This window comes from Biomphalaria glabrata, chromosome 18, assembly GCF_947242115.1.
Source record: "Biomphalaria glabrata chromosome 18, xgBioGlab47.1, whole genome shotgun sequence".
NCBI lineage: Eukaryota > Metazoa > Mollusca > Gastropoda > Planorbidae > Biomphalaria > Biomphalaria glabrata.
In genome coordinates, this window is record NC_074728.1 from 21,960,453 (window position 1) to 21,987,562 (window position 27,110).

General features: G+C 35.2%; 1 protein-coding gene and 1 non-coding gene across 4 annotated transcripts in view; one reads left to right on the forward strand and one right to left on the reverse strand.

Moving 5' to 3' along the window:
• The window catches only part of LOC106053290 (CTD small phosphatase-like protein 2-B), a 40,186-nt gene extending 16,223 nt beyond the window's left edge, over nt 1-23,963 (forward strand). For all 3 annotated transcript variants that reach the window (XM_056016917.1, XM_056016918.1, XM_056016919.1), the window contains exons 2-12: nt 5,714-5,865; nt 6,749-6,914; nt 7,564-7,683; nt 8,610-8,711; nt 9,192-9,564; nt 10,976-11,087; nt 12,367-12,453; nt 13,543-13,685; nt 14,608-14,734; nt 15,192-15,287; nt 16,948-23,963. In XM_056016917.1, coding sequence (XP_055872892.1) covers nt 5,731-5,865; nt 6,749-6,914; nt 7,564-7,683; nt 8,610-8,711; nt 9,192-9,564; nt 10,976-11,087; nt 12,367-12,453; nt 13,543-13,685; nt 14,608-14,734; nt 15,192-15,287; nt 16,948-17,010 — 1,524 coding nt within the window. In that variant the 5' untranslated portion in view covers nt 5,714-5,730 and the 3' untranslated portion in view covers nt 17,011-23,963. The remainder of the gene's footprint in view (nt 1-5,713; nt 5,866-6,748; nt 6,915-7,563; nt 7,684-8,609; nt 8,712-9,191; nt 9,565-10,975; nt 11,088-12,366; nt 12,454-13,542; nt 13,686-14,607; nt 14,735-15,191; nt 15,288-16,947) is intronic.
• Trnar-ucu (transfer RNA arginine (anticodon UCU)) lies at nt 285-357 on the reverse strand. The gene has a single exon. It is a non-coding gene; the product is annotated as a tRNA-Arg (tRNA).
• Nucleotides 23,964-27,110: the final 3,147 nt, after the last annotated feature.

Sequence of the window (27,110 nt, forward strand, 5' to 3'; positions counted from 1 at the left end):
AATTCATTCAGACTTTGTTATTTACCATAAATAATTGTTTAAAGTTTCAACTTGATCCGAGAATGCGTGTGGGAGAAATATAGTGTTCAGTTATCGCAGGGGACGAAACCATTTCTGTGAATGCTGAAGGATTAAGTTCCCTTGTTTGTATCAAACGAAATAATGCATTACCAGTAATTAATTGACTAATTCGTTGATTTTTTTTTCTTCTTATTGATTCAGTTCATCAGTTTCATAAAATTAAAAAAAAAAAAGGTAAAAAGTATTTAAAAAAAAAAAAGTAACATCCACGGCGGGATTCGAACCCGCGACCTCTGGATTAGAAGTCCAGCGCGCTATCCCCTGCGCTACGCGGACGGCGGGTGTTAGTGTACTGTTATGAATACACTGACTGATTCAAGGTTTTTTGTTTGTATTATCACACGTTGACCTAGAAAACGCGATATTCAAACATCCATAAATAGCAACACTCTTGGTGTATACGGTGTACAGACTAAATGGACGTGTGGATGAACTATGTTATTTTTTTAAGAAGTTGGATAGCTCGGCAGAATCCAATTCTATAGCCAATCAATTAATTAGTGCTAATTAATCAATTTTGTTTGATATTTACAAAAAAGGAAATAAAACATACAGTATTGATAGACAGCTGTAAATGTGCAGTTCTTTCCCCTATGTTAGCTTTGTTATTTTTTTAAGAAGTTGGATAGCTCGGCAGAATCCAATTCTATAGCCAATTAATTAATTAGTGCTAATTAATCAATTTTGTTTGATATTTACAAAAAAGGAAATAAAACATACAGTATTGATAGACAGCTGTAAATGTGCAGTTCTTTCCCCTATGTTAGCTTTGTTTTTTTTTTTAAGAAATTTTTATAGTGTTTATTTCTTTCTTTAATACCTTTGCAACAACTCGTCTAGATGTCAAGATTATCTTTAAATTTTATCAAGTCTGTATCACATGCGTTGCTTCGCGTTTAGACATTATCTGTAATGCTGTATCAAGAATGTCCACAACGTTGCCACCTGCATCAAGACTGTATCGCTAAATTTGCAACACGTATCAAGGCTGTATCTTCGGCTGTGCTCCGATTTTATGAACTGCTTGATACGCGCGTAATACGAATCTTTGAATAATCTAGCGGTGTTGGGTACATCTTTTAGACCCTACGATCTATCGAGTTAGATAATGTAAAGCTCGCCTGCTTCTACGACAGACGGTTAACGAGGGTGCCACGTGGCCAGCACAACGACCAACCGCCCTAACGCCCCCATCTTAAGTCAGATACCAACATTTAGTCACGTGATCTTATTGATAAAACAATGAAAAAAATGTCACATGACAACCATCATGAATTAAACATGAGATCGTAAATTATATAGAAGAGATAGAGCACCACGTGGCTAAATGTTGTTTGTTTACGGTTGGTGAATGAGGTCCAAATGAAGTGGTGTCCTCTAAGCCCCCCCCCCCTTCCCAAGCTTGAGCAATATACATGTCAAACAGTTAAATATTTGACCAGTTAAATGTGATGGGTATCAATCTGACCAAACCCAACGCTTAGCTTAAGAAAGGTAGATCGTATTAGTGTGTCTTTTTCGTTCTTGTTAGTTTCTTATGTAAACCTGCGTCTTGCTAATCGTTTGTTAATCTCTGGCCATCTCTCGGCAAATATATACACGCGCCGGCACGCTGGAAGCTGATGGACACCGAGGCAGAGTTACTACCACCCTCCACCAATGCGTTTTTTGTGTACATGCTACGTACGTGGTCGTAGAAGAAGGCTCCGTTAAAAAAAAAAAGAATAAAAAAATTGCTCTCTTTCCCTCAGCAACACTTCTCGTGGGACCATCTACCATTGCTACCCATTTTTAAGCCAGCGTCGAGTTTTGGGTTGGTGTGACGTGGGGGCTTACGTGAGACCCAAGCACGTGACGTTGTAGTGTAAAGCTGATAAAGTTTTGTTTTCATTTACAGAGAAATGGACGAGCAGTTTAATTCACTTTCAGGTCCTGTTGGGACAGTTACATTCACTTGCAGGTCCTGTTGGGACAGTTAGTTTCTTTTTCAGGTCCTGTTGGGACAGTTACATTCACTTGAAGGTCCTGTTGGGACAGTTACATTCACTTGCAGGTCCTGTTGGGACAGTTACATTCACTTGCAGGTAACTGTTGGGACAGTTACATTCACTTGCAGGTCCTGTTGGGACAGTAACATGCACTTGCAGGTCCTGTTGGGACAGTTACATTCACTTGCAGGTCCTGTTGGGACAGTTACATTCACTTGCAGGTCCTGTCGGGGCAGTTACATTCAATTGCAGGTCATGTTTGTTAATCATGTATACCAAACTTATTTTACTTGATTGCCTTAATTTCTATTATCAAAAATATTCATTTCGTAACCAAGAAACATTTTTAAGGGAGAACAATACATTTCTGAAGTCATAACATTTCATTTCTTAAAGCAGAAAGATTCATTTCTAGAACAGATTGACTGAATTATGTTACGCTACGTTAGGGATAGTTTTTTTTTTTTTATCAGACGAGTTTTTTCCCTTCGACCTGTCCCCCTGTGATGTGAATAGTTTGGACACTAGCTGTCGCTATACGGCAGCTCCTGGGAGTGAGTACCGCTGTTCTCAAGCCTGCATTGTTGTGATAAAGCCTGGTCGCGTGGGTGTGTCACCCTATCTGACATCGATCATCACGGGGAGGGGGGGGGGCGAGAGAATGAGGGTTGACGAGGAGGCGGGAGTTTACCGCTTGGAGCGCGAGCTTTTGTTTTCTCAAGGTTTTGTGAATGAAAGTAGTCCCGGATTGTGGCGGTGATGTTGAAACGAAAGCGGAAGGGATGCTAGGTCTAGCTTTGGCATGAGGCTGAATACTGATAGAAACTTTTGTTCAGAGTTGAGTTCAGACTTTTACGCAAATACATTGTAGGTTTTCATTAGACTACTCCTTTAAACAGAGTTTAAAAATACAGTTACGCGCATAAAGCTGCCTCGACAATGGCCGCCCCCAAATTTTGATTTTGCGCGCGTTGAGGCGGGCTTGTCTCACTCGTGTGGCGCGGAGCCTTGACATCGAGCGAGCTGGCTCACCTCGTTGCTTTAGGTGCTCACCTCTCTCTCCCCCCTTCCATGTTTCCTTCTTCACAATGCTCAGGACGAACGTGAAAAAATGCGGGGCAATGTTGGTGAGTGGGGCGATGGTTTGGGGGCGGGGGGATGTCGAGCTGAAGACAAAAATAGTGCTGATGATCCAACCTTCTCTCCCCCTCCCCTCCCGCCTCCTCTTCTCTGCGCTGCTCTAGAAGAGGGGAAAAAAAAGAAGGGTCAAAGGTCGTGTAGCTGTTTCAACTTGTTTTCAAAACTTCCCATATCGTCATCGATAAAGCAGCGTTAGTAATGTGCACGGGTCTTGGGCTGAGTTTGTGGAGGCCCTATAGGCAGCCGCCCATTAAGCACTGTGGTAAATCCGACCCTGCCATTTATAAAAATTAATATGGGGAAAAAAATCAATTTACCGCAGTTGTTGGCCAATCAGGGTAAATGACAACAGATGAAGTAAATAAGAACAGTGTAAACAGCAGATGTGGTAAATGACCACAAACTTAATGAATGCCTATATATATATATGGGATAAACGACCATATACAAGGTAAAAGACCACACACTGGGTATATAACTCCACCCTTCTTGAACACACAATAATTATGTCATTTTTAGATCTCTTAGTAGTAATTTCATTAAATACTTAAGAGGGCACTTCTTGTACTTAATATTTCCAGCAGACGACAAGAGGTATTCAAACAAAGCTAAAATGGAAGTTATAGTGAAAATGTTTGTTTCTTTCTATGGCCTCGCCAAAAGTTGTAGTCCTTTCCAACCGGGAATCTAGGAAATCTAGGCACCGGATATTTAAGTTTTTCCCGTTTTGTCTTCTTTTCTTTTGTATCATGAAAATGTAGCTAGAATCGTTATACTTGCTTTTTTTTTTTTTTTTGATAACGTCACCAGTAGCCCACAGCCTAAGGATAAAATATATGTTAAAACTTTTAAATTATGTTAATAATTAAGGTTGTCATTAAAGAGTGCCTAATTTTCCGCCTTGTGAAAAAAAGTGCATAATTATCCGGTGTCTAAATTTCCGGGTGTGTAAATTTCTGGGTGCCTAAATATCCGGTGCCTAAATATCCGGTGCCTAAATTTCCAGACACCCCCAACTGGATATGACTAAACTTCTGCCATATTGGCAAAACGGAAATGAGGCAGGCATTTTAAAAATTATTTCCTGCTTTACACCGTTCTACTTCTATCTAGCTAATTATACAATTTATTTTAGCTCGCCATTTTTTTTCGTTAAAAAGAAAGAGAAATCCCTCGTCCTTGGAAGCTGGAAGCAACATAACTTCATACAGTGCCAGGTCATTTTGACCCTGCTGAAATTGCTTAAGTCATTAAACTGGCTGCCCACTAATTGTTGTCAAGTAGATCGACCTACATAATGTCGCCCCCCCCCCCAACACACCTTTTTTTTTTCATTCATTCAGTAAAGCTGCAAAGATTCAAATAGCACTAGGGGAGGGGACAATCACAAAACTGCGTTGTTGTTTTTTTTTCAACTTTGTCATTTGTACAGGAACAACTTTTTTTTTTCATATTGAAGACTAAAAAATGTGATGCCAATGTATCTTTATTATGGATGGCTGTGTCAAGAATTTAATATATTATTTCATGAAAACATCACCAAAAATAGTTGATTTCTTTTTTTAGGTTGTGTTGATTATATTTTTTAACCTAAAAATAATTTATCAGCTTGCCACTTAGGATGTTTGATTATTGTTAATATTATTATCTCAATTCAATTTAAAATGACTTCAATTTTATTATAAAATGTGTATTTTTTGCCTGCATTGAATGGTAATTGAGTTAATCTTTTATAATTGAATCCCTAAGCATACAGTACAGCTTGACCATACTGTAAATAGAATTTACCATTTTTATTCAGGTATCACAAATATTGCCTGGCTTGTTGCCAGTATGTTCTATACAAGCTTCATGTCAAGTATTCCAATAGAGAATTATAATTGTCTGTTATGTTGTATCTTCTCTAAGCTGAAGAATAAAAATTGTAAAAAATAAGAAAACACAACGAAACTATAACCAATACAAAATAGAGATTTATAACAAATGAATATTCCAATTTGATTAGAGTAACACCATTAGTGAAATCCCTCAACTTCTAGACACTTCAGAACAGAAGAATAAAAAGTAGCTATAATACATAAAACACTCAACCATAACTTACAAATAGAAAAACAAAACCTAATGAAATACTCAGAAAAACTCAAGGTTACAGTCACATTTCTAATTCCAAACGCTAGAACAAATTCATACAAGTGCTCCTTCTTCCCTAGAGCTATTAGAGAATGGATTGGGTTACCTGAATCAGCCAGGACAACCAACGACCTAGCAGAGTTTAAGTCATTTAAGTGATTAACTTGCATGACTAGATTGATAAATGAAATGAGTAGGATGAAATTATCTTCTTTTTTAAAGTAACGCCTGTAATATATAAGTTAAGAATTGCCACATTAAATTGAAATACAAAAGTAATAAAATTGTCACATTAACTTTAAGTTTGTTTCATTATCTTTGCTTTTTGACTCTACTCATGTCTTTGAACTTTTATTTGTTCTCATTTTTTTCAGTCAATTAGAATTAAATCATGCAGCTCCGCATCAAGACAGAAGAAATGGTCGCCTCTAACTTTGGGTGCAAGACAGAAAACCACCTAGCCTCTTCAATCGGGAGGAAGAAAAGGCTAATGAACAACGCTAAGTGCCGGGAGAAACAACCCGTGGTAATGCTTTGAATGATTTGTTTTGAGAATGTTTGGATGGGCAGTTGGTGAAGACCCTAGGTGTAAATAAAAAAGTAATGACAGGGAATGTTCATATATTAGGTATCGCTAAAGATCACATAGAACACACATTTTTATACCCCCTGTCTTCCAGTCGTTACATAATATCCGAACATTTCCTTATGTTTATGTCTCCCAGACAGCATTTATCATAAATTTGATGTAATTCTAATCCAGTAGGACTTATCCTCTGAAGCCTAGGGCTGTACCTTCTAAATGTTATCTTTGTCAGCTTTATATCATTAGGATGACTGTGAAGTCATCAGTCATATTCACATCAAGGTTCAAATTACTGCCAGAAGGAGATTATCTTCTTTCTTAACTAACAATGCAAAAACATATATTGAAAGGCAAAAATATTATTTCAAAGGTTTTGTGATATTTGCATGATTTCCGTAACTCCACCAATGAGATCATCTTTACTTTGGGAATAGGGATAAATAAAGTTCTCTCTCTTAGATCTAAAATGTTACTTTCCATTAGGACTTAAAACTTCTTTTAACAACTTAGTTGCCAATTACTTTTGGCCTCTAGCACCCTGCTTTATATGATAGATTATCAGAAATAACCTGGCCATGAGGCATGCTCCTGCTGGTCATGAGGCATGAGCTTCAGCTTATCATCACATTAGTTCTAAGCATGAACTCTTCACGCTGTCATCTCCTGTTGTCCCACTGGAGGTTCGGGCTGAGATGTAATTATCTTCATTTACGAAGGAAGGTCTGAAACTTATTACAAAAATAAAACAAAAAAAAACGCACAGATGCAGGCAATTTTAATAATCACAGCCTAACATTCCTGTCATTATGGTCTCTTCCTTTAGCCCAAGCCACCACTGACTCCCAGCAAGAAGTTACGCAGAGAGAGGACCACTACTCCAGTGGTCAAAATGGTCAACGGAAACAACAATTGTGGCTTACAGATGAATGGTGATATTGATCTTATTACATCTTCACCACATCCTGGCACCACTACCACCAGGCGAAAAGGTATTTACTTAATGACTAGATAGGATTTTATATCTGTACCTACATATATTATTACATTTCAAAGTATTGTCTTAGAAAAGAATTCAATAGATATCTAAAGACTCATTGCCATTTTCTGAATAAAATAATGGTTCTTCCAATGACAAGACAATGTATTTGTTTAAAACAAATCATTTGAAAGTTTTAATTTCTGATGATGTAAATCAATAAAAATTTCCCCTTTCAGACCATGCGATCTATAGGGCAGATGATGTTAAGGTCATCTGTTTCTGTGGTTCAGGGTTAACCACCTTTACTTTTCCTAACTAATGTACGCACCCCTCAGAGCTGTGTGTTTAAAAATCCCGAAATTAAAAATCACTGTCTTCACCAGGATTTGAACCCAGGACCCTGAGTCGGAAGCCAAGGGTTTAAAGGCTCAATACTGATTTGAAATTTAATTGAACCTGAACTCTGTGTATGCTTCCAGATCTTGTGAGCTTGTTAGGAATATTTTATGAAGTTGTCATGTCATGTTGTTTTTTCCTCTTCCCCATTACTATTCAATTAACAAACAAATTTATAATATTTAGGCTCTGTTTTTTTTTAAAGTTTCATCAAGTTAAAATAATATTTTTTTTCACTCACTATTTAATTGTTACCCCACCAGGTCGCAAGGCAAAGAACAAACAAGGAGATCCTGCCCCACTGGCTAGTATTAGTCCGGCCAGGACCACAGTCCTGGGGACATTGTTCTCACCTATCTACCCCCCCTTTCACCCACATACAGGTAGGATGAGTCTAGCTTACATTTAAAATGGCTTGTTCATCTCTTGTTTACTGGGGTAAATAGTATAAGGGTTATATGCCATGATTCTAGATCTTGACCTAGTGACACACAAGAGTCTGAATAGAAGGAAGAAAGACCATTTGGATTCAGAAAATGTAAGTTTAAATTGCACAAACCAGATATGTGGAAAAATCCCGACTTGTGCTTGCTGAGCGCCTAAAGGCAGCACAGAAGCTTTCTCCCATATACCCTCACAAAAGATTCTGGACACTGGCGCTCTGAGCATGCTATAAGCTTGAAAGTTGCTCTATATACTAGCTTTTTTTTTTTTTTTTAAATTATTTATGAATAGTCATAAAGAATGTTTAAAAAATATTCAATCCTATTACTGACCCAGAACATTATTGTCTCCCCTTACAAAAGCTTACAACATGTGTGAACAACAGAAAATGGAAATAAAGAATACTTTTGCTTTAAGTTTTAGCTCTTTTAGTTGGGACCACATAGATTTAATTCCAGATTGGTTTGCTCTAAAGCGCTTGGTTTCCAAACCAGGGGCACTGCGTTAGAATTCTGGTGGAAACTGGGAGTTAAATTTCAGGATCTTTGAGCGCCTTGAGTCCACCCAGCTCTATTGGATACCAGACATTAGTTGGGAAAAAGTAAAGGCTTTGGTCGTTGTGCTGGCCACATGACACTCTCATTAACCGTGGGCCTCAGAAACAGATGACATTTATATCATCTGCCTTATAGTTCACAATGTCTGAAAGGAAAAACTTGACTATCAGTTAAATTCCTTTGTTTTCTAGCTACAAGTGATGCACTTCATTAGCATATTTGCTGTTAAAAATAGTTTTTTTTTAAATACATTTTTTTTACGTCAAATTCAAAAGTGCTAATCTTAAATCTTATTTTTTAAATCCCAGACGCAGAGTGTAGTACAACAGTCACAGACTTGGAGGCCATTGCTCGGGTGTTAGAACTGGACGATGTGATGATCGACACAGTCATAGAGAGCACTATGTCTAGTAGGTTTTGTTGAATAGGGTTTTTAACATTATTCCCTATGTTTTAAATTTTTTTTTTGATGGGGGGGGTGCATTCATTTATGTGGGGTTGCTATGCTATTGTTTAAGTTTTTATAGCCTGATGATCTGCCCTCTTTTTGAAATTTAGTTTTAGTCTTTGTATATTGGAAAAGCCTGAAGGTGGGAAGGGAACGTTAAAAATCTGCCCTATCTAATTAGTGCATTCAAAGTTCATCTCCTTTGCATTGTTCACTCATCTGCCTTTGGCATAGATCAAGGTAAAAGGATTATTTACTTAAGAGTAAAGGAGATAATGGCATAATATTTAATTTAAAAAAAATATTTCTGACACTCATTTGGGTACCCCCCTGAAGTGGGGGCCCGGGTTTATTCTTAAATTTGGACCCCTTCCCCCAACCTAGCTACGCCACTGATATTGTGCTTCATATGCTTGTACACTTTTGTGTTTCCATTGACCAGGCAAAGAGAATGAAGATCCGACAATGGACGTCAACGTCGACTGCAAGGAGCTCATGTTGTCTGAAGACAACAACAACAACAGCAGCAATAACAGTGGTCCAGCCACTGCCGCCTCAACCAACGTCTGCGGTGCCAGCAACCACCTCCAGATGGGGACCACGAGCGGCGTCACTTCGTGTGGAACCGATGGCATGCACCACCCGTATCACCACCCCCACCTTGCTGTGAACAGCGCCGCTGCCTACCACAGTTCCGGCTGCTGCCCTGGGGAGGTGGCCATGGAGGCTCAAACAGACTGCGGCAGCTTCAGCACTGAGGAGGAAGGAGACGGAACAGAAGAAGGATATGAATGGGATACTGAATTACAAGATCCGTTAGTATTGAAACTTTCATTTTTACAAAGCTTATACCAACTCACTCTGTCTGGTAAAAAGTTTGTGCACGTTATTTCTCGCACACCTAATCTGGGATCAAGCTGAAATTTGGCACAATCATTTCTTTTACCTTACAACACATTAGTAAAAAAAAAATATAACCAATTACTTAATTAACTATTCGTAATTAATTATTTTGTTTCTTATCTTGAACATGGGAAAGAAATTGCACTTGACAGATCTGTTGGTATAAGTTGAATTACTTACATTGAGGAATCTTGAATAAACTTTTTTTTTCAAAATGAATTTAAAAAATGAACATGTAAAAATTCACCAAGATACCCCTTCTTCTGTCCCCTTCACAACTGGTCTAGACAAATGATAGGATCATAGCGCATTGACAAAACTAAAAGCTAAACAAAATTTCTATATGCAGATTTATATGTCTAGGTCAATCATGCCTATAATTATACAATTTATTCACACTGATACAACTGCACTTAATATAAGCTTTTTTTTTTTTTTTTTTTTAGAAGTATTTTTTGTTTTTCTTTGTATTAGTTTTAATATACTGAAAAGTTGTCTCCCTTTACTGTCCTGTGTTATTTTTCTGTACCTAATGTTATTAAGAGAAAAAAGGAAACATTTTTTTACTAATAAAAAAAAAACTTGAATCACAGAGGTCTGTCTTGTAAGCCACATACTCTGTTTATTACAAATTCATCGGTAGTTAAGATCTCTTTGGCAACATTTCTGCAAAATATATTACTACCCCTGTTGAGACTGCTACAAATCATTAGCTAGACATTTTAATTTTCGTGTGAAATGAAATTATTTTAGAGGGGATATAATTAACTGTAAATTTTAAATCTCTTTTTAAAATAAAGTAAGGTATTTTATATTTGATATTGTACTGTATTTGGATGTTAAGAACCCCTTTAAATCAACTAGTTCATTTAGAAACATAATACTGTTGGAGCAGCTTGGTTTGTTTTAGACAGTATGTTTTAGACACTATGTTTTAGACAGTATGTTTTAGACACTATGTTTTAAACACTATGTTTTAAACACTATGTTTTAGACACTATGTTTTAGACACTATGTTTTAGACAGTATGTTTTAGACACTATGTTTTAAACACTATGTTTTAGACACTATGTTTTAGACAGTATGTTAGAACCATTGGGTAATGAGCCACTAAATAGAGTTAGTTATCTGCCTTTGTCAAAACCTTTTTTTTCTGTCCTCGTTATGTCCCTTTTACAATTCATTTTATTTTAAGCATTGTCTGATATTGCATGATTCTTTTTAGCCCCCTTACGATTGGTTCTCTAAGTAGCACATAGTTGAAGATGGCTGCGTTCACCTAGAGTGTTAACAGTTTTTCGAATCCTTGTTTACCTCCTCCAGGTACACTATCATCAGGAGTTTGCCTCCTCTGACAGATGAGCTGAGAGCACGAGTGCCAGCGCTGCCCCTGAAAACCAGGAGCTCTCCAGAATTCTCATTAGTTCTAGATCTGGTAAGGAGGTCCCCCCCCCCCCCCCCACATGTCGAATAATCTCTAGGACTGCGTCCACATTTAAATAGTCCTTCTATTTGTGTCTTCATTTTGTTTCAGCTGTGCCTAGGTTTGAAAGTAGCTAATGTCCCACTTTTTTTGTTCTGATATCACACTTTTATGGACAAAAACATTAAACAAAATATTTACAAAATGCTCACTGGATTGTCTATGACACTGTTTCCCAAACTGTGTTCCGCAGAACACTAGCATTCAACAAGGCCTAAGTAGGTGGAATGATTAACTAGTAGGCCACCACATGAATTAGTCTCTCCAATTAAAATAAGTATAGGTGTTCATCTGAATACTCAGAATGTGTGAAGTGTTCAGTTAAAGAATACATTTGGGAAACACTGGTGTATGAGAATAAAAATAAGTTTAATAGATCTATGACTTAACTTCTAATTCATTATCAAAGGTTTCTTTAGTCTACCTAGATTTTCCAAATTGTATATGTAAGCAAATTCATTTAAAGGACCAGGCCAAACACAAAAGAGTACTCCTTTCAGACCTATTAGGGGAGATGATGTAAAGCTCATTTGTTTCTGTGTCTTGACAGTTAATGAGGGTGTAATGTAACTAACATAGCTTTCAGCCGCCTCATTAGAGTAGGGTCTTTGCTGAAATTTGAACTTGAGACTCCCTTGGTTTGGAAGCCTAGCTATTAACCATTCAGCTATGATGCCCACAATAAAATTTTTACAACTCTAGTTGAAATAAAACTAAAGGAAAATAATAAGCTATTTATACATGGTGGTGACTTACGATTGTATTGATTCTATTCTTACATTTTTAATGCTGAAAATTGATGAAACAATCTGTTTGTTTTTTATCAGAAAAGTTTATATTTGGTATTGAATTGTAGAAGAAGGCATGCTCTTTTTACACAACACAAATTAAAGTTTATAAATCCATTATCAGTTTAGTTTAATGTGGGTCGAATCAACGTTTGCATCATCAATTAGGAGAGAAAAAGTTAAGGAAAGCTTATCACCTTTTTTCCATTAAGACATACATGTTTTCAGTTTAAGTCATAATATTACCCTTTACTGTACAAACCTAAAAGGCAATCTAGTGTTAGTATAACTAGTAGACTATTGCATATAGCCTACTGATATATAACGTTTACGCTACATATCAACAATTTTGTTTGTGAATGTACTGTGTTAAAAAGTAATTTCTGAGTTGCTTTATATAAAATTATTTGTCTCTGACATGCTGCTTGTCTTATTTTCCTCAGGATGAAACTCTAGTTCATTGTAGTCTGACCGAGTTGGAAGACGCTGCTTTCTCTTTCCCGGTTCTGTTTCAAGAAGTCTCTTACAAAGTGAGTTATCTCCCATAGGCTTCAACTAAACTGCACAATGGCCATCATATTCTAAAAGTTTTTAAACAAAGTTCCTATTAGCTTAATGTTACAGATTTGTAAAAGACTATTTTGGTTTATCTGAATTTATTTTTTTTTAGAGCAAGTTGTTGTATTTTTGTTTTTAATCCAAATGTGCCATGGAGATGTTTTTATCTAAAACATAAAAACACTAACATCTTTAAGTGCAAATAATAAGAAAATAAAAAAAAATACTTAAAAAAAGAAAACAAAGCTTATATTAATCATAGTTGTATCAATTAGTCATGTGATTAAATTTGTAATAGATCTAGACATAACAATAAAAAAGCAAAATATAAAAAATCCTTTTTAAAAAACCAAACAAAGCAGAGGTTATCTAAAGAGGAAGAACTCTGTCCTTAAAACTAGAAATTGTGCTGATGTGTAGATAAGAACAAAATATCCTTGATTTCTTCCACATTTTTTAAGACTGCTGTACCATTGCTTTAGTAAAATAACAACTTTAAAAATATTTCCATTGAATAAAAAAAAAGTTTTGAACAGGATAAGTTAGAAATCTGATAGTGTGGCTGAATGAGGTTATAAAGAGTAGTGATATTTTGTTAATAGAAAACATCGAAGCTAGTAAAGTTTCTCTTTCAGACCTTGTGATCCATGAGGCAGATAATTGTTAAGGTCATCTGTTTCTTTGGCCAATGGTTAATGAGCTGGGTGTCATGTGTCACAATGACAAACTGGCTTTACTTTCACCAATTAATTTCTGGTACCCATTCTTCACCAAGATTTGAACCCTGGACCCCAGGTTTGGTAGCCAAGCACTTAACCACTCAGCCACTGCACCCCCCCATTAGAAAACATGGATATGTATAAAATGTTATAATTGTCTGTTATACTTGCAAGACCATGATTTTATCTGTGTTGGATGTGGCAAACTTTGTAGGTCAATACCAAAAAAATAAATTATTTAACTATTCACATTCAACAAACAACATGCACAATATTTGTATATTATGTTCATAGATCAGAGTCATGATACTTTGAATGAAATAAATTGTTTCTATTCTGCAGGTGTTCGTCAGGACGCGGCCATTTTTCCGCGAGTTCCTGGAAGCAGTGTCCCAGCACTTTGAGGTGATCCTTTTCACTGCCTCAAAGAAAGTTTATGCGGACAAATTGATGAATCTTCTAGACCCTGAGAAGAAGTTGATCAAGTGAGTTTGAACATTTGTTGTTTTCTTAATAGTTTGTTATTAGTGGGACTGGTCGCTGAGTGGTAAAGCGTATTGCATCTGAACTGGGGGGTGTTGGGTTTGTTTCTCTGTGAAGACTGATATTAGGATGCCCCCACACCACTGAGTCCACTCAACTGTGTTAGGTACCTGACATATGTTGAGGAAGGAAAAACAGTTGGTCATTGTGCTGGCCACATGATACCCTAGTTATTCCTCATATATCCAAAAGTCTCAATGGGGTACATTCTATCCAGTTGTACGACCGACGGAGGCCATATTTCATAAAAAAAATTTCAATGTTTTTTTGTTAGTTTTCAGTCATTGTTACATTAAGGGAAATAACACTTTTTTTTGTTTTCATGAGTCTCTTAATAAATTAATCTATTATTGAGACTCAAATAATTGATAAAGTCAGTCACAAAATTTTTTTCTTCTTTTTTTTTGCTCAATAGTCTCTTCATTTCACATACACTTTTTAAATGTTTTACCTAGTTAGTTTTTAGTCATACTATTTCTATTGATAGTCCGGTATTTGTAATATCCCTTTGTTTCAATGGTTATTGGAGTATGTACATGCTTTTTTTGTATTAAAAATAGGTGCCGGTAGTCACACAAAATCATCATATATATATATTATGTATATTAAAATGATCTTTTCATTAAAAAGAAGTGTGAAATGAAATTGGTTTTGTACAAAAATCTGCTTTCACTTTGGGGATGACATTGCAGAGAACATTGACCTGACAAGTTTCAGTTGTTTCTCCAGCCATAAAGATAATTATCTCCCATCCCACACCTCCTCCAGGCAGGGATTGAACCTGGAACCATCATGATCTATTCTGTGTTATGGAATAATTATATGAGGCATGAATTGACTCTTGGATTCCATCTCTGTTCCCAGGCATCGGTTGTTCCGTGAACACTGTGTATGTGTGAATGGCTACTACATCAAAGACTTATCCATTCTAGGGCGAGATCTAGCCAAAACTGTCATCATAGACAACTCTCCGCAGGCATTTGGTTACCAGGTCAGTTACTCACTTAAACTTACAACTAAAAACGAATCTTACCGTTTCTACCTTAGATATGTGCTAGATTTTAAGTTGAACTTTTAGTTTGCACATTAACAAATAGAAAAGAGCATTTATGAATGGCAAAAATAGCACATCGAATTCATACCACTTGAAGGGACTACAAATTTCTTTAACCAAACTTGAGAAGTCAAAATTTTTCTGTTGAAGAAATAACCATTGATAGTAAATTTTAAAAAAATTGATTTTGGGCTTAGGTCAGAAAAAGCAGAAAGAATGTTTTTTATTAGCTTGAAAATGTTATTTTTTAACCTTCATAGGACACGCATATTTTCGTTTCAGAAAATGTTTCATTTTTGTATGTTGTTATTTAACAAAATAAATTTTTAAAAAATTCTTGAAGTATTCTACTTTCCAGTACTCACTTTTTTCTTGTTTTTTTTCTGATGCTCAGCTGGACAATGGAATTCCTATTGAGAGCTGGTTCGTTAACCGAGATGACAAAGAATTGTTGAAGATCCTTCCTTTCTTGGAGGAGTTGAGGGTCAAGGTCAGTCTTTTTTCTCTTTCTTATGTAGTAGATGTGGACTCTAGGGATATATTGCTGCTATTGCAACTGAAAATTTTGGAAATGAGTTTAGACCTTGCAGCTAATTGTTAAAAAAATTGAAACAGAAATCTTTTACAAAGCTTATATCAACTCACTCTGTCTGTCTGGTAAAAAGTGTGTACACGTTATTTCTCCCCACATCCATTCTTGGATCAAGTTGAAACTTCGCACAATTGCTTATTGACATAGACAAGACATGAATCAATAAAAACAAAAAGTAACCAATTAGACAATTACTGGTAATTCATTATTTTGTTTAATAGCAACTAGGAAACTAATACTTCAGTATTTACAGATAGGCCTAAATTTGTTGAGTTTAGTCCCCTTAAATAATTGTTAACGCTATTTCTCCCTCACGCGTTCTTGTTTAGTTTAACAATCGTTTATTCACAGCTCAAACCAAGAATACCATCATATTTGTTTAAGAATGCCGTTTATATGTTGTATATGTTTATATCTTGTTCTTTCTTTATAAAACAAATATATTGGCTTATTATCAAGTTCCACAAACAAGTAAAGATCCATTCACTTTTCCTTGTATATTGTACATTTAGAGTCCCATCTTGTAAACACACAAATGTTAAAGGTCAGGGTACCAATCAATCTGAGAAAAAGTTGGGGCCCTAATGGAGAGAAAGATAATTTTTTTTTTTTTTTTTTTATGGCCGATTTTCTACACTTTGTGCTGACGTATCATTGGGTCAGAAGGAACCTCGTCATGTGGCCTTTGGGCCGTGTTTAGGTCATCACTGCTTTATCTAATTAGCTCCTATTTGCCATAGTGACATTTAGCATTGGAATCCCTAACAAAGAGAGACTACTCCTTTTTTTAAAGTTGGTCCGAAACACTGAGACTGGCTGACTTCATTTGAAAAACAAAACAAAATGAAAAGCTCTAAATGCCTGCGGTTTTTCACTATTAAAAAAAAAAAAGAAGAAATAAGAGGAACACATAGCTAAACTTTGTTTTAAATTTTTAATCGGTACATTTATGCGAGATCTGGAAAAGTTAACAAAACAGTTGTCACTTCTTATCATTTGGAATGAATGAGCACATGTCTAACCCTCCCCATATATTGCTAATGCTCATAATGTTTTCCTATTAATTGCGACTAAGAACTAAGTAAAAGGTAGATTATTAATTTACCCCTTTGAAACCTGGCCTGCACAATGACCAATGAACATCACTTGGCCAACATATGTCTAATACCCTTAATTGGGAAAACTCAGGGGTGCCCTGAACTTCAAAATCTCAGACCAGGATTCAAACCCAAGACCCCTTGGTCTTAAAGGTCTTTGCTCTTGACTGGATGGCTGCCTGATTGTGCGGTTTCAGTGCTGGACTGTCGTTCTGACCTATCGGTGGTCCTGGGTTCAATCCCTCCCCGCTCCCACCCCCGTCATCCTGCGGAAGGCTTGGACTAGGAAGAAAATCTTAAACTCTGAGGGAACATCAGAAACATGTAAAACATTTAACAAACAAACATTTAACCCCAAACAGACTCTTATGAAAATTTGTTTCTATTTAGACTTCTGTATTGGTTTATGTAGGGTTCCATACTTAAATGTTTAAATAATTTTGTCTACATTTTTCCAACAGAGGCAAGATGTACGCCCACAGATCCGAGACAGATTCCGCCTGCACACCCTTCTCCCACCATAAATTTTCTGCATTTAGTGCCAGATTCTTTCATAAGATGTTGCGGCAGCCTGGAAGCGTGTGTTGTCTTGTGTCCTCGGCACAGCAAGCAAGAGGAGGGGTGTGTCAGAGGCGGAGGGGGGAGGAGAGAAACTGGTTTCGGACACTGAAGATTAAATTTGTTAATTTTATTTGGATGTACTCCGTACATGTATGTATCTTATTATCTTATTATTTTAGGGTGACCTCTCTTATCTCTTGGTTCGAACTCTCATGTGGGGGGGGGGGGGGGGGGGAAGAGAGGATACATTGTTTGGAAGAATATTCCATTAGATTAAAGAATCAACACATTTAATCGTATTGTTAATTTACACTGTTGTTTAACATGCCTCATTTTGTGTACATTTCAAGGAACCTTATCCACAAGCTCTTTAATCTAGGGGGAAAAAAAAGGGGGAAAAAAAAGGTTCTTTCTATTGGCCAGGACTAAACTTGTACATCTAGATAGCCTTGCGCTTTGAAAAGCTACTTTGATCTACTGCTTAGGTCTGACCTAAGTTTGATTCTGCAAATTTTTAAAATTTTTATTTGTTAGTTATTGTTTGTTGAGCTTTTTCTAATCTCGCTTTGAAAAAGCTTTTGAGATTTGTTTCTTTTATAAAAATGATCTGATTCTAAGTTATTGTGAAATTAGTTAATTTCATGTTTAATTCACACGAAACGAATTACTGCGTTCAGAGAATGAATTTTGTTTTTTAAAAAACTTAAATTTTGTTTCTATGAAAAGGTTCATATTTACTTGTTTTAATACAATTTTAAAACAGCGAGAAGAATTAATTTTTTTTTTCATTATCAAGAAGGTTATAGTAACCCCAGCAATTGTTTATTATTTTATTTATATTTAAGGAAAGCATCCCATAATTTTTGTAACCAGCTGCTTCTAATATTTTGTATTTAACGCATTTAGGCAAGTAAATGTTGTTAGGCAATTGTTTTGTTATTTTTATATATTTTAGTTGAAAGAAATAATTTTTAAAGAAGCAAAAGAAATTTGCTATTAAAACAAAAAACAAAGTGATCTGCTCTGTTGAATAAGCTATGGCCTTCGCTGTGAAATTATTGGAACGTAAAGAAAAGATGACCCCAATTTTTTGTTAACATGTTCAGACATGGGGTAAGAGGATGCCATTGTTTTAAAATGACTCATGCTGGGTAGATTGATTTTAACTTTTTAAAAAAAAAAAAAATGCTTTCTCCACCTCCCCCCTCCACCTTTCCCCCAGATTATTGCGATTCCTCCCCCTTTCCTTGAATAAATAAGTGTGTCAAGTTTTATTTCATTAATCTCATTGTTTAATTTTTTCCGCGATACTCAGTTACACATTTGCTCGCATTTATTTTGTTCTGTTCAGGTCATTGGCCCCTCCCCACCTCTCAACTCCTGCGTCTGCAGGTTGCTTGCTCAACACATCCCTTTTGATTCTGAATGAATAAAATGTTAATATAGACACAACTAGTTGTCTCAGATTTTAAATGATTTGACAGGGTTCCCGTGGCCTGCTGAAGTTCAAGTCTCAGAAAGGTTGGGGGAATTCTGTGATTAATGCCCTTCTGTTGTTATTCTTCTTGGTTGCATTAGGTTCTATTTTTAAGTCATCCTCATTTTTATTTTATGTAAGAATATAATATATTCTTAAAGCATGATGATAATAATAATAAGGCTAGTCTTTGGGTCTAAAGATTCAGAAGTGCAGTATTTCTTGTGGCTGAGCTGTCCTAGCTGTGATCTACATTTTTCACACACAGCCAGCGTAGACTTAACCATTGTCTGCTGGTGGTCAGTTTATGTTCCCTTTCTGCCATCTACATTAGTTCTCAGCTGTAGATTTCCTTTTGGTCAGCTCACCAAAAAGCACTGCCTTTGGCGAACAGTCCTCTCCCATACAGGATATGTGCCCTGCCCAGCGTAGCTGTCAAACTAGCAGTCCCTCTATACTGTGCATACCAGCATTCATAAGTACATAATTATTAGTAGTGTGGTCTTGCCAGTGTATGCCCATGGTGGAGCGCAGACATCTTTGGTGAAAGCCTTAGTTGCTTTCTGTATAGCACCCATGTCTCGGATCCATACAGGAGGGTCGACAGAACCACAGCTTGATAGACACTGGTTTTTGGGCAGACGGAGCGATTTATTCTGCAACACTCTTTGCTTGGAGGCATCCAAAAGTGCTACTTTCCTTAGCAAGATGGTTATAGACTTCTCTTGAAAGTGATGTGTCATTGGATGTAAACATGATACAAGCATATAAAAGAATGTAATCTCAAATTTAACTAGCAGTTAGTCACTATTGTTTTGTTATTACCTGTAATAAGTTATTTTTTCTGTTACAGTTGTTAGTTAAAAAGTTGTTTTTTTACGTCAAAGCAATGGAAATGGTGGGAAATGTGTTATCATTCTGTCACTGTAATGTATATATAAATATATATTTTTAAATTGTATGTGATACCTATTCTATTTTTATTTCTTGTATATTAATGTTGTATTTTTTTTTTTAAATTTACATAATATATATACATATATATAATATATTTTATTGATTGTACCTGTACATAGTCACACTCTGTTCATATTTTTTTTCTTCTTGTTTAATCTTGTCAAATCTAACTGCGTACAAAAGGACGTACGCAACTGGGCTAAATAGAATAAAATCTGCGACAAAGTTTAACCAAAACAGAAACAAATTTATGTGTGTAAAAAAAAATAATTTTCTAAAGAGATGAAACCTGTGTTATAATTATGAGGTTATTAATTATATGTGTGTACTCTTTTGCACTTTAAGTTTAACGCAAGTTGAATGCAAGTCCTTAATGTCCTTCTATAAGTATGTTTGTCCTTATTTGTCCTTGTCCCAAGTACTCGTCCCAACTTATTTGCTGTGTTGATTTTTTTTTTTTTAACTTTTCTTTTAAATTAAATAACCTGCTGCTTTTTATTAGTGTTTGTTGACCTATTCTAGCTTCGCCTTATTATTTCTTTCTTACTTTATGTCCAAGCATTTTTATAATTTTTATTTTGTAATTATGTTATAGGCCACTTAGAGAATTCACCTCTACAAGATTTCACCTAATTTTCTATTGAAACCTAGTCATTAAAACAGACTTACTTAGACTTAGGTCCTCCCGCGCCGTTCGGCGCATTGGGCAGTAAGCTGTCTCCATAAAGATCTGTCACTGGCAGTCATTAAAACAAAATCAACTGTAATCATCTCCTTTTTTGAAGCACCGTCTGTATTTTATAAGATTAGATCAAAGATCCAAGTTGTATTGTAAATCCAAAAGGTACTAAGAGGATAACATAAAGTTTTCTTGATTAGCTTTGAAACTGCAATCGGATGTTATATAAAAATTGTTTATATATGAAAACAAAAAGATATATGTACACATAGATCTGTCGAAGTTATCCATATGGAGATGCTATTAGATTGTGCATAGAGATAGACTAACTAACTAACTAATCATGATGGCATTGCTAGACAAGCCTCGCCCTCGGCATTAAATAATTTAATGTTTCTCTTTCTACATAGACTAGAACTCAAAATTGAGTAGTATTATAAATTAAAAGGCAGTGTCTTCAGTTTATTTTAGATCTCATCAAAGACTGTGGATATTTTAGATCACTTTGGGTGCCTTGATAGTTTAGAAGAATATGTGTAAATAAGACTATTAATCCCTAAAGATGAGATTTGACCGTTTATCTCCAGTACCTGTAAACTGATTAATTAGGAAACAAAGAGTCCTATAAAACTACATGGTACATCATTGCATGCTTACATCTTAATGCAATCTCATTTTGAACTCCTAACTTCCTTCTTTTGAAGCTAAATTTTCCTTTTTTTTTTTTTCAAACATTTGTTAAGATGAGATTATTCAGATATTGACATTAGTGTATGTGAATGGTATGGTTTTTGAGAGATACACATAGCCTGTAACATAAGAATAAATATGCCTAAATATGTTCTACCAACATTAAATGGCGCATGCATTGACCAAAGGAAATCAAATTTCTTTTTAATTTTCCAACATAATGTTTTGACCTCTGGGGCTCATCATAACAGATATGGAATGATTCAATCCTTGCACATATGATAGGACTTATATCGAATTTAATAAATTTTGTACATATCATAGGATTTAATTGAATTTAATTAATCTTGCACATATGGTAGGTCCTCTAGATCTTACAGCTGGGGTAGGTCTCCTAGACATACACATATGGTAGGTCCTCTAGATCTTACAGCTGGGGTAGGTCTCCTAGACATACACATATGGTAGGTCCTCTAGATCTTACAGCTGTGGTAGGTCTCCTAGACATACACATATGGTAGGACTCTGCGCTAGAGTATGAATTTTTTTAGTTTTCTTAATGTTAATATTTTTCTTTATATTCTCTACAGCTTTCTTTTTTTTTTCTCTGTTTCACTTTTCCTCTGTTTAGCTCTCTTTTTCACAAAGCTTTTATCAACTCACTGTCTGTCTGGTAAAAAAATGTGTGCGCGTTATTTTTCTCACACCCAATCTCGGATCAAGCTGAAATTTCTCACAATTATTTCTTTTACCTGACATAACAGGACTAAAGAACAACAACTCAATTAGTTGATTAACTATAAGTAATTAATTATTCTCTTTTTAGCAAGGGAAAGAAATTGTACTTGACTGGTGTGGTGGTGCTAGTTGAATTAGTCAATTTTATATTTTTTTTAGAAAGAAATAGTTTGAAACTAAAATAGATAACTATAAAACTTTCTTTTTTCATTAGCACTTTGCTGGCACATCAGTTAGTGTGTTAGATTGATGAGACAGTGAGCCCTCAAGTTTAAATTTAGGTTATTCAACTTTAAAAAAAGAAATACATTTAACAACGATCAAGGTAACACTCACCCAGATACCCCCTTCTTCCTATCCACACATCTTTCCCAACTGGTCCAGACAAGGGATAGGATCATAGGGTATTGAGAAAGCTAAAAGCATAAAGTTATGCTAAACAAAAACACTTGGTAAAAATATTTCAAATCGCACAGATTTATTAGTGTTAGTCTAGATATATTACGAATTTAATTAAAAGACTGTTCCTAACTAATTGATATGACGATATATGATATGATATAAGCATTTTTTTTTTAAAGTTTTTTTTAATATTTTTCTTGTGTCTATATGGCTCTGTCTCAGTTAAGCTCTTTGTCATTGCGTCTCTCTTTTGTCTATGTTTGGCCCTTAATTTCATTTGTCTGCTTCTCTTTTGCACTGTCTAGTTTATATTTGTGTCATTATTCTGACATGTTCTTATGTTGCTTTACTGTAGAGTAGATTTTTAGTGTATGTAGTTAAAATTTATAACCTTGTACAAGGTCCATATCTTATCTCTTACATGATGTAACTTGTTTCTGGTTTTATTCTTGTTTTCAAAACATGTTAAACATTCTTTGGTGCCATTTGTATTTAAAACAATGTCGTTATTCGGTTTAGTTCACAGGCATAAGTCTACCAAAGTTTTCATTTCATTATTGATGTTGATAGTAACACACAAACCAAAATGTTATGGTTTTATTTCTTCTTGTTTTTTTATGTTTGACAAATATTTATGATAAAACTTGTTCACCTTTATTTTGTTTAACACATAAACCATCAAATACCATGTTAATGTTGCTTTTATTTTGTAGATTGCATTTTGATATCTAGATTCTTAACAATGTAAATAGAGAAACTTTTATTAGTTTGGAAAGAGAATGGTTTGTTTTGTTTTAGTTCTAATGGAAGCTGTAAGTAACTGATCTTTTTGAGTTCAGTGATGTGGTCACTATCTGACCACTTTTATCCCAGAGTTCTTTAGTAGTTCTGTTTAATTAATGGTTTAAAGATAAAGGTTAATGAAAATAGTGTCTTGTTTGAAAAAAACAAATAAAAAAAAAAAACTTAACGGTATGCAAGATTTGTTGTTCTGATATTCAGATTATTTAAAACTTAGTGAAAAAAAAAACAACCAGCAAAAGTTGTACCTTACAGCAGTATTACATCATGTATAAGCAATCATTTTGTTGTCATATTGCATCAGATTTTCTTTTGGTTTCTAGTTGTTTATATATTTTTTTGTTCATTCATTAATCTGTAAAACAAAAACAAAAAAATAACAACCTACAGCTAACTGGTTAGTTCCTACTTGTAGTGCTGTGTGTCTCATTCTAGACTGTCACACTGTGAAGCTCATCCCCATGCATATAGATATTGTATTCCACTGGACTTGTGAATGTTGCTTTGACTAGACCATATACTCTCACTGCCATGTGACACCACTCAAGAGGCTACATCTTCATTTCTTTTTTTTTTTTTAACATTTTTCAAGTTTGACAATTTCTGTTTTGGGATGAGGGGCTTAATCAGCCTGGCTAACCTATCAAGTGGTACCAGTTTGAATCCTTGAGTTGTATTCCCTGAGTCAAGTGTGTAACGCAGCACGGTTACCTTTTCCCAGATACACCCTTCTCCCACAAGCCCACAATAAGGATATCACCATAGTGTCCTGGGCTTGCTATAACATGAAGGATACGCTGTGTAAAAGTAATAATAATTATGGACAAGGTAGTATGGTCATTTTAAGCTGTATTTTAGCATGTAAAAGCACTATCTTCTACAGTCTAGGTGATACAAATTTTAAATGTAGGGGAAGTAAGCCATGCACAACTCTTGAAGAAAAATGTGTTGTATTCAGTAAAAGGGAAATAAGCAAAGTAATTACTTACAATATGTGTTCAGCAAGGGGAAATAATGATGGCAACTTTTGTAGTCCGCACATGAATCTGCTGTTTTTTAATCATTTCTTGTAAGAATTCATTTCTTTTGTTTTCTTTTTAATTGTTTTGTTGTTTTCAATATTTATTTTGTCTCCTGATTTATCAATCAATAAAATTTTTAATTTGAGCGAATAGTTGTATTGTAGTTTTTTTTTCGTAGCGATTGAGCGATGCACACCTTGTGTCTATATGTGGTGATCGATGTAAACCCACTGTCCATATACACATTTACTATCTCATATAATCACAATTCACCAGTCTGTGCATGTCTGTGGTTTGATGAATGTGTAGGCTGATCTGTTTACTGTACTGTGAATGACATAACACCAAGAAACAGAACAAAATCATTAAGTGAGGAATAGCCCAAGTCATTGTCTCGGCATTCAGCACTTATTCTGGGTATGACGGAGACCATTCGTTATAGGTTTAAACACTGATCTGCAATGTCACAGCTTAGTCCAATAGCTCGTTACCATGTCGTACAGTCCTGCACAGACAGGTTGTGACGTTGCAGGTAAGGGTTCAGGCCTTCTATAACAATTGGTCTCGGTATGGTTTGCTGGCGATCACTCTGTCATTACAGCTATTACCCCTGCCTTCGCTGAGCAGGAACATTGGTCTTCGTGACCCATCCGCCAGCACTGATCTTTCTAGTACTTGGCATGTGTGGGTCTGATCTAAGGTGTCTCTCCCACCCCTTCCCCATACGCTTGCATGACGACCACAGAGCCGATGCCCAGCCAAACTACCATGGTCGCTACCATGTTTGCCTGAAACTATCAAACTTTGACATTTTAAAAATTTTCTTAGTTTTAAAATTTAAAACCTATTGGGATGAGAGAAATGGGAGTGATTGGATAACTAAGATATAACAGTGGCATAGCTGGGGGGGGGGATTTGAAAATTCCTCCGGGTCCCCAACTGAGAGGGGCCCCCAAATGATTTTTTATTTTTGTACAAAACTAACCATTAAATATTACTCAAAATGCAGGTCAAGCCCCCCCCCGGGCCTCCATATGATGTCATATAATATTAAAAAGGATTCTCTTTCATATTTAAAAAAAAAATTTACCCTGGATTTCTTTTCTTCATGGATGTATTTCCCACATAGAATGGTGTTATTAGGTTCTACTGCTAATGGGACATCACTCTGATTTTGGGGCATCACTATGGTTTTGAGAAAGTTATCTATCTGTGTTTTTGTTACCAGGTTATATAATTTTAAATGAGATATTTGTAATGTTTCCTGTGGCCAGTGTATTTTTTTATTACATAAATGTTTTTTCTTTTAAAGCACAAGTATTCAAATAAACACATTTTGTTTTCCTTGATAAAAAGTAGGTGGATGAATGCATCCAGGGCCGGCCTTTAGCCCACTACAACCTATGTGGTCGCACTTTCATAGGTCCCGCGCTAATTCTTAGTGTAAATTATTAAATTAAACCGTTAAATGCATTTCCTCAATGACAATTAATATTAATATTATTTATTATTATTACTAGTATTATGAAATAAAAAATAAAGAATTATAATAATAATAATAATAATAATCTTTATTATCCGTAAGGAAATTTGTCTTACAATTTGTGCATTACACCAAACAAAAAACATTATAACTATAAGAAACCAAAGTGTACATTCACACCAGACTCACTCATAATTTACATGTGACAAAGTTTATATCAGATTGTTCTTATTTAATGATTTGATTGCCAGGGGAACAAAAGAGTGTTTGTGTCTGTTTGTCTTTGCTATCGGTGTCTTGTATCTCTTTTGTGATGGTAAAATCCATACTGGAAGAAAGAGTGCAACTTATTTGCTACTCAGAGAGACCTAAAATCATCTCTAATATTACAAAGTAAATTCATTTTTTTATATAACACAACCATTTGTAATAACAAACTACATTTTAACATTACATAGCATTCATACTACTGGTACCTAAAAGTAATTTAACTATTTTTTAATACAATACAACAAACTTGATCACCATTGTATTAACTCGCACACACTCTCTCTGTCACTTCCATGCCTTTTGTGAGCATAAATTAACATTATCAACTATTCAAATGCTTTAGTCTTTATATTGAAATTATCTCCCATAATGAAGAATAGGCAATTAAAACAATTATTTTATAAGACACACATAAAATGTCTTAAATAATGTTTGTTCTTTCCATCATAAAAAAGAGGTGCAGTAGCTGAGTGATAAAGTGCTTGGAATTTGAATCAGGAGTCCTGAGTTCAAATCCTGGTTAAGAAAGATATTTGGGATGTGATTGAGTCCACCCAGCTATAATGGGTACCTGATATTAGTCGGAGAAAATCAAGAAGTTTGTAATAGTGATAGCCAGATGTTACATCTAGAGCATTTCATGTGTCATTTAAGTCATGCATGTTAATCAATAACTTAAACTCTGCTAAGTCGTTGGTTTTTCTGGCTGATTCAGGCAACCCATTCCATTGTCTAATAGCTCTCTCAGCAGATAGTAGTAATGTTACAGTACCATTTGATGGAATGATTAGCCCACCTTTATTTTTCAAATTTAACAAATGATAATTAAAACAAAAATTTCTAGGCTTGTCAACACACACTAATGATTCTCTACATAATGAGAAATCAATTACAGGCATGGCTTTTCTAACAATCCATCCGGCTATATTACAAACAATTTGCTCTATTGTGTATTTATGATTTACATTCAAATGAGAACAATAATCATGTTCAGATAGAAATGATTGGTCATTAGTAAACTTGTTCTCATGTTCAGATTGAAATAATTGGTCATTAGTAAACACATCTTCCTCCATAACAATGTCTGATGAATTTGCCAAAGGTGGAATTGTGAGTTCTAAACTGTCCAATAAAGAAACATTGCCTGTCTTTCCAGGTTGAACACCACATCGAACCATGAGTTTCTTGAGTGTAGATTCAAATTGCCTAACATTGGGTTAGTATTCCAGCCACTTTAAAAAATAAAATGTTTTGTTTTTTTTATAATTCAAGACAACATAATACATATGATATAATTGCAATCTATGAAATCCAAATTAAAACTACTGTATGTGGCAACAATGAAAATTTAGAGAAAATAAAGTGTTAATTTGTATTTTCATTTAACTTACCAGCTCTTCTAATTGCATTGAATAATAGTTCCAGATGGTCTCAGCAAAATTTGTGTGTCAGTAAAAATTGCTGAACCATCAGAATTTGTGGCACTAGGCAAATTACACTTTCAATATTTATCAAAAAAACAATTATTGCAGTGTGTCTGAAGA